At 41.8% G+C, this 10856-nt stretch overlaps 1 protein-coding gene across 1 annotated transcript; it reads left to right on the forward strand.

Moving 5' to 3' along the window:
* trappc3 (trafficking protein particle complex subunit 3) lies at positions 1-10282 on the forward strand. Its single transcript, XM_083773449.1, has 6 exons — positions 1-174; positions 1294-1391; positions 3745-3844; positions 5528-5710; positions 7743-8742; positions 9587-10282. Exons 1-5 carry the CDS (start codon positions 133-135, stop codon positions 7860-7862), a joined length of 543 nt encoding a protein of 180 aa, XP_083629575.1. The 5' UTR covers positions 1-132; the 3' UTR covers positions 7863-8742; positions 9587-10282.
* The last annotated feature ends 574 nt before the right edge of the window (positions 10283-10856 follow it).

The following is a 10856-nucleotide window of genomic DNA, read 5'->3' on the forward strand; positions in this document are numbered from 1 at the left end:
AACAAGAGCCTCAGCCTACGGTCATCAGCTCTGCTGCTGCTTAATTAGCCACATACAAATAAATAAAGGATCAATATCGAGTGACCGCCTAGTAGTGTGTGTGTGTGTGTGTACCGCGTAACACAATACACAATGTCCAGGCAATCCAACCGAACGACAGACAACAAGAAGATGGTAAGTGACTGATGCTAACTTATAGCCACCTTAGCTTATGTACGTAGTATCGGTTCATTCTTATTTCTTCCTCGTCAGCCAAGTAAGTCAGTGTTTCTGTTTTGCTATTTTCCAAATCCCTGTCATCAGAATTACATCGAGTGATTCTGCTGTTTATTGCACTATATTATTATTGCATGAGGGCTTGGTGGTGAGTTAAGTGTCGCTGCAGGATTATGCACCCCTCAATGGGGTTTTATTTAGCAGTATCACATAATAATATTATAGTAGTATCATAGTCTTTACTTAAACATTGCACAAAACTACTGTATTTAGTTAAATGAGCTTACCAAATATATTGTAATTCAGTTCAAATTCAGTCTAGCCGGTTAAATGTCACCCACACCACAAGGGGGAACTGTGAAACCATTGATGATCTCTATAGCATCATATAATATTTAGACTCAGATGTATTTAATCGATTCTGACAGATCGAAAACATAAGAAGATTTATCTTCTTCCTGCTCCTTTTCTTTTCTGCTATGGAATATGTAAAAAAATAAGTACAAAGTAAAATGAATATAATCATTGATTGATTGAAATATGTATTAACAGTTTGCAGAATTACAGTACATTTCAAGCACAAACTCAATACAAAGACTGTTAACTGTGAGTGGACGACCCAATTAAGCATTACACTTGTTTACAACAGGGTCCACATTGTTCAATTCATCAAAACATGTAGAGACATACAAATAGACACTTCTATGTAGCTAAAGAACAGAACAGGAATTCATCATATAGGAAGCAAAAAAGGAAAAGATACATATGGGGGGGGGGGGGGGGGGATTCAGATTTTACAGAGGCCAGTTTCGAATTGCAGCCATCCGTAGGTGCCCTTTGAGAGCGGTTTTGAAGGAGTCAAGGGATTCACATGTCTTAATGACTGTTGGTAGGGAGTTCATGTAAAACCATAACTGAAATTAAATGAAAACATGCATATACTAGAGTCTAAATATTGGGCAAATGATGATCCATCTAACTTTAATGCTTGGTATTTCCAATGATAGTGGCATTCATTAAAACAAATTCCAGTCCATTTAATCTCATATGTGCTCTCTGTGTTATTGACTCTTGTAGAACTCTGAACTGTTCACATTGACCTATGGAGCTCTGGTCACTCAGCTCTGTAAGGACTATGAAAATGACGAGGAAGTCAACAAACAACTGGACAAGATGTGAGTGAACCCTTCTTTTTGATATACTATTCTATTCAGTACAGTTGACTGAACTGAATTGTTCCAATTGATTCCTTCCCACACACTTTTCTGTGTTGTCACTGCTGTTGTGTCTCACTGACTCACCTGCCAGTGAGGTTCCCCCACTGGGAGACTCCGTCCTACTCCTCCCGGCCAATCCCTCCGCGCTGACACGTGCCGCCCCATAAGAGTACATACAGTGACACAAATATCACCCTCCCCGCCCGGCTTCCCTCCCCCCGAACACGGGCCAATTGTGCTCATATAGAGACCATAAACGCTTGCCAGAGCCACACAGTGGATTCGAACCCCAGCCGGGTACAGGCTTTAGTTCCGACATACTAGTTGGTCTGACTGTCATTAGACCGACATCCTACCTCAAACCCTAACCTTAACCGCAAGCACGGGAGCATGTTCGCACGGGAGCATGTTCGACCCCATGCCCGACGGTTGTTTCCCTATGACGGACCGTTGGTGTGTCGGATCTGCGTGTGCATCCCACCCCAGCCACCACGGTGGTGGCCAGCGACCTTTCCACTGCGTCACCCGAGAGCCTAAAACTTATCAGTAAATCAGCTGTAAACCTTGTATGTCCAAAAGTGTTACTTTTCAGGAAATGGAAAAAGGAACCTGTGTTCCAATTAATCCAATCTGTAGTTATTATTTAGTCACAAGTATGTTAATAATAATATGAAATTTCATTGTATGTCTCATACAGTGACAAATCGAGATCTTATTTTAATTATAGAGGGTATGCGCAATTACCCATGCATAAAGTGAGTGGCAAATCGAGTGGCAAAGTGAGTTTGACGTCATTCAATGCAATCAGATAGGACTTTTCTGTTTGGATGTACGGGCTGTCAAGGCCAGAAAGTAGTTTTTTGCCACTCACTCGGTAGGCATTCCCGCATAATTTCCGGGTATTATGATGATGTCACACGCATATCCGCATTGGTTAAATATTTATACAACCCACAGACACACATTACTACTTTCAAACCTTTCTAAGGTAACAGTAGTAGACAATCTACAAACTTACAACTAGGCATGTAACGATTTATCGCAAATCGATTCAAACTCACTGGTGACAATTTAAATTGCAATTAGAATCACTAGAGTGGTGCCCACTAGAGCCTCTACAGCGGTGCCCCGGTGCCCGTTGGGCACTGGCCTAATTGGAAAGATGCATGTTGGAAATGATGCCCCAGTGCCACCCATATATTATGTTTGTGTCCCTTTTATGCCCATATATGAACTGGAGTAATTTGTTAGGCATGCCCAAATATGGAGTCTGGCCCAGGCAGAGCCCTGGCCCGGGCAGAGGCCTTTTGTGTTGGACAACCGTGAGTCCGACCGACTCGACACCGGGCACTGCACTCCCTGCGGGGGTGTGGAACACGTGTGTCGAATTTGAAGTCGGTGGGGCGAACGGTTCTCGAGTTACAGGGATTACAGACACACACAGAGACTTTGTGCATTTATACAGGAGTAGTTGGATGATGCAAACGGCAAAGGCACGTAAAAGAAGAAAATGCAGGAACTTAAGGATCATATATATCCACATATATATGGCCCTAAGGCCATATATCTGTGTATATATAATATGGCCTTAGAATGCAGTGAGATTAAGTGTGATGAAGGCTGGATAGCCGAAACGTTTGTCTCCTGACCAACATGCAAGAATAAATTATTGAGGCCCAGGCGGCTGGTGTAGCCGTCTGGGCGCCTCGGCTGGTAATCCAGTCTGGCAGTGTGCTGTGGGTTCGACTCCCGATCCCGACGGCCTTTACTGCGTGTCCCCCCATCTCTCTCTCTCCCCATTTCCTGTCAGCCTACTGTATACTGTACCTATCCCTCTATAAAAAAGAAAATAAACACGGTGTGTGCGACTCGGACCCATTACCGTTATTTATATGATATGATTTGAACGGGTAACGCACCTTAAATCAGAGCACGGTGGTCACATGAAGGGTCTGCATTTATGCCATGCAGTGGCCAGCCTGGGTCCGGTTAAGATGAGGATGCATCTCTTGGCTTGAGTCTGCAACCTGAAGTCAGGAGATGATAGAAACTCTGCCCGACCCCTGAACCCTAATCAGAAATTCCTTCTGTTTTACAAGACCGCAACCCACCCATAAATGTCCGTGTGCATTTTGAGCTGTCTGCTATGTCGCTACAGAAGCCTATTGTATTCTTCTGTCTTTCTATGCGGTGCTTTGTCTCTCTTTTTCCCCCTTTTTTTCCCCTCCTTTTCCAAGTCACCTTCCAAATTGTTAACGAGGGGAACGTCTATCTCTTCCCTTCCTTCCTCCAACCTCTCTCTCTTTAACAGGGGTTATAACATCGGAGTGCGTCTGATTGAGGACTTTTTGGCACGCTCCACCGTCGGCAGGTGTCAGGATTTCCGAGAAACGGCCGATGTCATCGCCAAGGTAATGGGGGAGATTGGGAGCCAATCAGAGCGTGACCAGGGAAGTCTCCCAAGGGGAGAGAGAAAAATGGAATATAGAAATAAAAATCACACCCGCCGTGTGAAGTGAGGGGCGCTGTCATCATCGTACATCATGACGTAACATGTCGATTTGCTCCGACACATATAACGTAAATTCTCCATTCATTGTCAATGAGAATTTAATAAATATCCGATTTGCTCGTCTATATATGATGTAAATTCTCCATTTAATGTTTGTGTTAGGACAAAAATCTACACTAGCTGAATATAGCTTGCACCACTCAAAAATAGAGATTTAGTTTGCATAAATAGCCTAATTCAGGGGTCTTCAACGTTTTTCAAGCCAAGGGCGCCTTAGCTCAGAGAGATATGAAGCAGGGACTCCGACTACATATTGTATAAAATCTCATTGAGTTCATAGATGGCTTCATAGACTTGTTTGACAGCACTATCATCAGTATGGACATTTAACCACCGACCGTCAATACTTATGGTCGGCTCTTTTTACCCTCTGCAGTCTGCACCAAAACCTACTTATTTAAAGGGAAACTTCACCCTTTTTGCAAATGATGTTCATGACGTTTTAGAACACTCCTGGGGGACTTTATGTGTGTAATATGTGGTTTTAGATTTAGCAGTGAGCCCAGTGTCTCTGTCATCAATACTGGGCTCACTTCCTTCCTGGACTACACTCCCCCTATCCACAAGGAGAAGCAGTGCACCACAGCATTATTGGAATTGTAGTCCAGAAAGGAAGTGAGCCCAGTGTTTATGACATCAGAGACACTGGGCTCACTGCTAAAATCTAAAATATCTAAAACCACATATTACACACATAAAGACCCCCAGGAAAGTGTTCTAAATCTTCTAAACTTCATTAACATGCATTATTTTTGCAAAAAGGTGTCTTTAAAGAAAAGGTTGGTGTGGTAATTCAGCTGGGAGGAAGGCAGAAGCATTTCTGCATTAACTCTGTCTGAGTAAGGAAAGCAACGGATTGAGACAGAGGGCTGGAATTTGAACCCTCAACTTGTGGCAAAGCTGCATTGTTTCTAGGCTCTCATTGCTCCTTTCGGCTGCTTTTCATTATTCTGGAGTCATGCAGCTCTGAAACATCTCAGCTATGTCACCACAAAGTCAACTGCTGTGATTTGTGTGTGTGCGCTATTGGATTTCTATCTTTCTGAGGAACAGATGTCCTCACAAGGACATCTCATGTGGACATTGGTTATTGGTTATATCTTTTATCTTTCCAAGAAACTACATTTTAAGGTTAAGAGTTTAGGTTATGTGTTAAATTTAGAGTCAGGATGGTTCTTTGTCTTTTCTACAATACACCTTTTAAAGGTGTGTGTGTGTGTGTGTGTGTGTTAGGGCATTCACTTCTAGTCATTTTTACTAGTTAATAAGTTTACTAGTCGACTAGTTGTTTAACCACCTATTGTGTAAAAAAATATTTTTTTTGGAAATAAATATTTGTACATTTAAAAACTGTGTACATTAGTGACTATAACTATAATCTACCTGATCTTGAGGCCTTTTATCTTATCAATTAGTACCAGCAAGGTTGACTGTGGATTTACTTGTCGACTAGTAAACTAGTCCACGTGTGTGTGTGTGTGTGTTAATTCCTGAATTCCATTCCAATCCCTTGTTTTGCAAGGTGGCATTTAAGATGTACCTGGGCATCACCCCCAGCGTGACCAACTGGAGCCCGGCGGGGGACGAGTTCTCCCTCATCCTGGAGAACAACCCCCTGGTGGACTTTGTGGAGCTGCCGGACAGCCACAGCATGCTGGTCTACTCCAACCTGCTCTGTGGCGTTCTCCGAGGAGCCCTGGAGATGGTAAGATCCATCACTGTACTTACTACTCCAACCTGCTCTGTGGCATCCTCCTCCGAGCCCTGGAGATGGTAAGATCCATTACTGGGGCCACTTTTACACTGGGGTTGAAACTAGTTTGGTTCTTTTCCCCCGCCTAATATTGAACCAGTTCAGAGTGTTTCCACTGAAAATGAAATGGTTCATGAACCTATTTCAGTCAGACAACCCTTAGAATGACTTTAGAATATAATATATACAGGTGCATCTAAAAAACAATTATATCGTGGAACAGGTACATGGTTCATTTTCTTCCGTAATATGATTCAAAAAGTAAAACTTTCATATATTCTAGATTCATTGCGCATAAAGTCAAATATTTAAAACCTTTTTTTGTTTTAATCATGATTCTGGCATACAGCTCATGAAAAGATGACAAAAAAAACCATTTATAATACAGAAATGTAGACCACCTGAAAAGTATGTTAATTTATGCATTCAATACGTGGTCTGGGCTACTTAAAAAAAAATATTTCGTCAATAGGGTGTGGCATGGAGGTGAATAAGCCTGTGGCACTGTTGAGGTGTTATGGAAGCCCAGATTTAACGGCTTTAAACTCAGTTGTATTGTTGAATCTAGTGTCTCACACCGTCCTCTCGACAATTCAAACTAGAATCTCTGTGGGGTTCAGGCCAGTTGGCTGGTCAGTTAAGCACAGTAATACCATGGTCAGTACACCAATTACTATTAGTTATGGTTATGTGGGCAGGTGCCAACTGCCAAGGGCTGCTGGAACGTACGAGAGATTTTGACATACTCAAGTAAGGTACGAATACGTCAAAATTGTACTTAAGTACAGTACTTAAATAAATGTACTTGGGTACCACTGCGTAATGTGTATGAATGCTTTTGTTTGTGTATATATGCTGAGCATACACACGCCTCCATTATATCCCAATGCCATTTGACAGAAATCATATTGTTGACGGCATGCGGGACTTATCTCGTCCTGCATTCTCTCTCTCTCTCTCTCTCTCTCTCTCTCTCTCTGTCTCTGTCTCTGTCTCTGTCTCGGTCTCTCTCTCTCCATATTGTTTTGCCTTTATTGATAGATTCTTCAGTAGTTGGACAGGAAAGGGGGAGAGATGTTGGGGGGGAGACACACAGCAAACACGCTGTATTATCAGCCTAGGGGCCTGGACCACTCGGCCGACCCAGTATATTTTGAGATGAGAGCAATGTTTAATTACAGCGTATCTATCTACTGCTAGTGCTACCCGCTGACGTCCTGCCATACGTAGTCTTGTTGACATCTGTTCTTCCGGGTGTATTGATTATTTGATTCATAGACGAGCAATCTTGTCCGTCTGTGCTTGTCGGCGTTTGGTCCATCTGTACTCTCACACACATACAGTAGTACCATAGTACAGTATGTATACTCCAATGTCTCCCTCCCCAAGACCAATTCCTATATATATTTATCAAAGATAAATAACCTAATTTAGGAAATGTAGAAAAATAACATCTAATAATACCCAATTCAACAAAGGTCAACCATAAGACTGAAATAATTAGAAAAAGGTACAGTATTGCAGCTTGACTAACACGTTAAGACCGGGAAAGCATCAGTGTCATTTTAGATTTGAGCTAAATGGCATTCTTTTATACTTTGGCTTTAAAAAAAAATATCAGATGTACAAGCTCACTTTATGCCGCACTATGAGCTTGTAGATTTGTTATTTTTCTTAAATTGTGAACTCTTTGCAATTCTCTCAATATATATTCCTTTGAAGTTCTTTGCTGCTGGAGGTCATTGGAACAAAATAGTTTGAGATGCGGGGTCCACGGTCAAAGGCATACCATTTTGGGGGTCCTTGACATGAAACGGTTTGAGCACCAGTGATATAGTAGCATAAGTTCTTCAGAAAACATTTAGGATTTAGAAGACATTTGTAAGATTCTGCCTCAGGTCTTAATGGGATAAAACGGATGAATATGAAACCAAGGGCATAAAAATGAATCATACAAAAGGCTTTCCTGCCGGTTGCGGTTCAGGTGCAGATGGCGGTGGACGTGAGGTTTGCTCAGGACACTCTGCGAGGGGACAACGTGACGGAAATACGCATGAAATTCATCAAGAGAATCGAGGAGAACTTGCCTGCCGGAGACGAGTGATGACGAACGCGGAGGAGAAACTACCTCTCCTCATTCTCTCCTCTTTCTGCGTCTTGTTCTTATTGGAGAGAATGAGACTTACAAGGCGTACGGACGGATTCGATTATTGAATGGAGGGAATCAAGAAATCAAGTTGGCCGGTGCGTCTACAAGGGTCCAAAGAATATTTCCATCTCCCCCTCTAACGACGTTGATAGATGATTTGTTTGCTCTGTGAATTCCAAGCCTCTCCATTGACATCGGAATCGATACAAAAAATAAAGTCCTTCAATAGGGACTATGCATGATTTCACTGATTAAACAATGTTTTTTGCAACCGACTACACAAGTAGTCTAAAATTAAGTGAAAACAGTCTGATCTATAAGGCCATAAATCAGGGGGGAAAAAGAGATTGTGAGATATGAAAGCCATTTGGAAATGCTTAATATAATATTCAAATAATCAAATCTTATTGTACATGCCACATACAAATATTACAAATATTTGTTTAATAAATACTAGTAATAGAAAACTATTAACCAATTAGTAAGGGCAGAACCCTTTTTAATAGACTTCACTGTCTAAACGGTGCACTTCCCTACGTACTGCACAATTCCTCGCATCTACTAAGATTATCTCTTTGAGATGTTGAACCAGTTCCTTGTATCCTCTTTTCTGTACAACTGGAACAGACTTGGAAAAGACACAAACAAAAAAATCGATCAAGCCCTTTCCACACTGTACATGCAGTATATGCATGGTCTCCTCCATTACCTGCTGGGTTGAAAATTGATAGTTCTTTGGCAATGATCACTGAGCCCACTTTGGCCCTCGTTTTACAATGGGCATAAGGTCAGAGGTCCATGGGGTTTGTGCTGAATGATAGCAGTCATTGGCTACGTTTACATGAAGGGTGATCATTCCGAATAAATACTTCCGAATAAAATACATCCGATGTAATGTTTTTTGCCGTGAGTTTACATGGGAAATGGTCATTCCGAATGAGTGTTTATATGGAGAAGTGATAGAAGACATGATACATGTTAATTCACGTGAAACTACGCCATCTGTTGGACACATAAAATATAGGCAGTTCATTCATTGTGACTTTCAGACGAAAGACGACACTTTGAAATCCCATAATTTCATTCCGCAGTAGTTTTGAGGCTGCTGCTTGGATAGGGACGGATATTATGTTTACCGTCTTTTTTTCCCCACCTGCTGCGGCTCCCCTTCTCCGCTGGGAAGGTGATCATCTCGTTTTTATGTGTAGCCTACTTTATTATCTACAGCACGGCCAGGGCACGCAACACACTGATTATTATTGTATCGGGTCGCTCGTTATTTTTGAGAGAGAGAGAGAGAGTGTGAGAGAGAGACCGTTGAACACACACACACACAAAATGCACGAAATAACACGCTCTATGTGCAAACTCCTCGGCGCGCCTTGGATATGAGGCTTATGAGCGCCTTGGAGTTGGAGCGCAATGGAAATGAGCATGCTCAGAAAGACCAGAATGAATTTACATCCGAAGCAGTGTATACATGAGTCCAATTTTCTTTCAATCGCATTGAACATCGGAGTAATCCGGGCAGTGACATCGGAATGGTTTTTAGATCGCATCGAGCGTTTTCATTCGGATGTAAGTTTTTGTAGGTGTTTACATAACGTTTAATAGGATTGAACTTCTATTCGGAATGAAAAGGGGATTTAACTGCTCATGTAAACGTAGCCACTGTTCAGGGCACAGAAACCAACGTAAATATCGTCACTGTTGGGTGGAAACCTGTTAAACTGTTCAGGAAATAATAGAACCCGTGTTCCAGCACTTCCATGGATCCAAATCCAATATAGTTATGATTTAACCACAAGCTCTTGTGAGTGCTTTTCATTGGTTCAATATTTGTAAAAACCCACAGGCTGACTTACAAAAAAAGGCAAAAATAGCAGATCTACAAGCTCACACTGTGCATTGTGAGCTTATCAGCTATTTTTGCAACAAAAATATGAGATTTCGGCCCAACAGAAGCAATCTGTAATCCTCTCATCTTACTGTATTTGGTCAATGTTGGAGAGGTCTGAAGACATTTTGTGGGTGAGCTAAACCAGAGCTTGTCGATGAGTTAATGTTAGCTACATGATGTCAAGCGGTCTTCGTGAATCGTCTATCGATTTCCAATACCCCGTCTTGTATTTCTCTCTAGGTTTTCTCTCAGACGAGCCCCCCATCATCGCTTGTATAGTAACTTATCATTGATATTTGGTCATTTGAACTTGGAAAGGGGTCTGTTTGTCACATGAGGCTTTCATGTTTTGTTTCTTGTAGTTTTTCTCTGTTTTTAATGTAAAATCTAATGTTCATTACAGCTGCCATTGGTATGGTGCGCTAATTTATGTTGTGACCCATGTCATTTAATAAAACGGAAGTCTTCAATGTTATACCACGTTATTTTTTTCTCCAGTGTGCTCGTGAAGGTGATGTTGGGAGAGTTGACACTTCATTACATTCGTGTGAGGAGACCTGGTCCAGCATAACTATTCAAACAGACCTTAACCCATTCTGTGCGGGAACCCCTTTTGGTGTTTGAAACATCGTGTTATACTTAAAAATAGTGAAAATGTGGCGCAAATCTTTGTGTGTGTATGTATATATGTGTGTGTGTGTATATATATATCTCTTTCAGAGCGAATGTTTTTAATTCAAATCTTTGCCTCTGGGGCGTCCCTGGAACAACATATTTTCAAATGCGGGTCGGCGGCCTAATGCAGATATTTTTTGGGGTCCTTGACATGAAAATGTTTGAGAACGACAGGGTTTTTCAGAAAACTGTCATGATTTAGATGACATTTGTAGAATCGTCCTCTAAATGGGTCTAAATGGGTTAACTGTTATGCATGCACACAACCACACACACACACACACACGCGCGTGCACACTCCACCTTGTCAATTCCACCCCAGTGTACTGTGGGAGGGTTGTTCCTCCACAGCAGCCCTGCAAAGTCAAACAACA

This window comes from Protomyctophum parallelum (genome assembly GCF_964188405.1).
Source record: "Protomyctophum parallelum genome assembly, chromosome: 1".
Taxonomy (NCBI): Eukaryota; Metazoa; Chordata; class Actinopteri; order Myctophiformes; family Myctophidae; genus Protomyctophum; species Protomyctophum parallelum.

What these genes read in the sequence shown, in the direction of transcription:
- trappc3 (XM_083773449.1), top strand. Translation starts at nt 133, where the DNA reads ATGTCCAGGCAATCCAACCGAACGACAGACAACAAGAAGATG. An exon ending in CGACAGACAACAAGAAGATG is followed by an intron (nt 175 to 1,293) that starts GTAAGTGACTGA and finishes TGACTCTTGTAG; the next exon opens with AACTCTGAACTGTTCACATT. An exon ending in CGGCCGATGTCATCGCCAAG is followed by an intron (nt 3,845 to 5,527) that starts GTAATGGGGGAG and finishes TTGTTTTGCAAG; the next exon opens with GTGGCATTTAAGATGTACCT.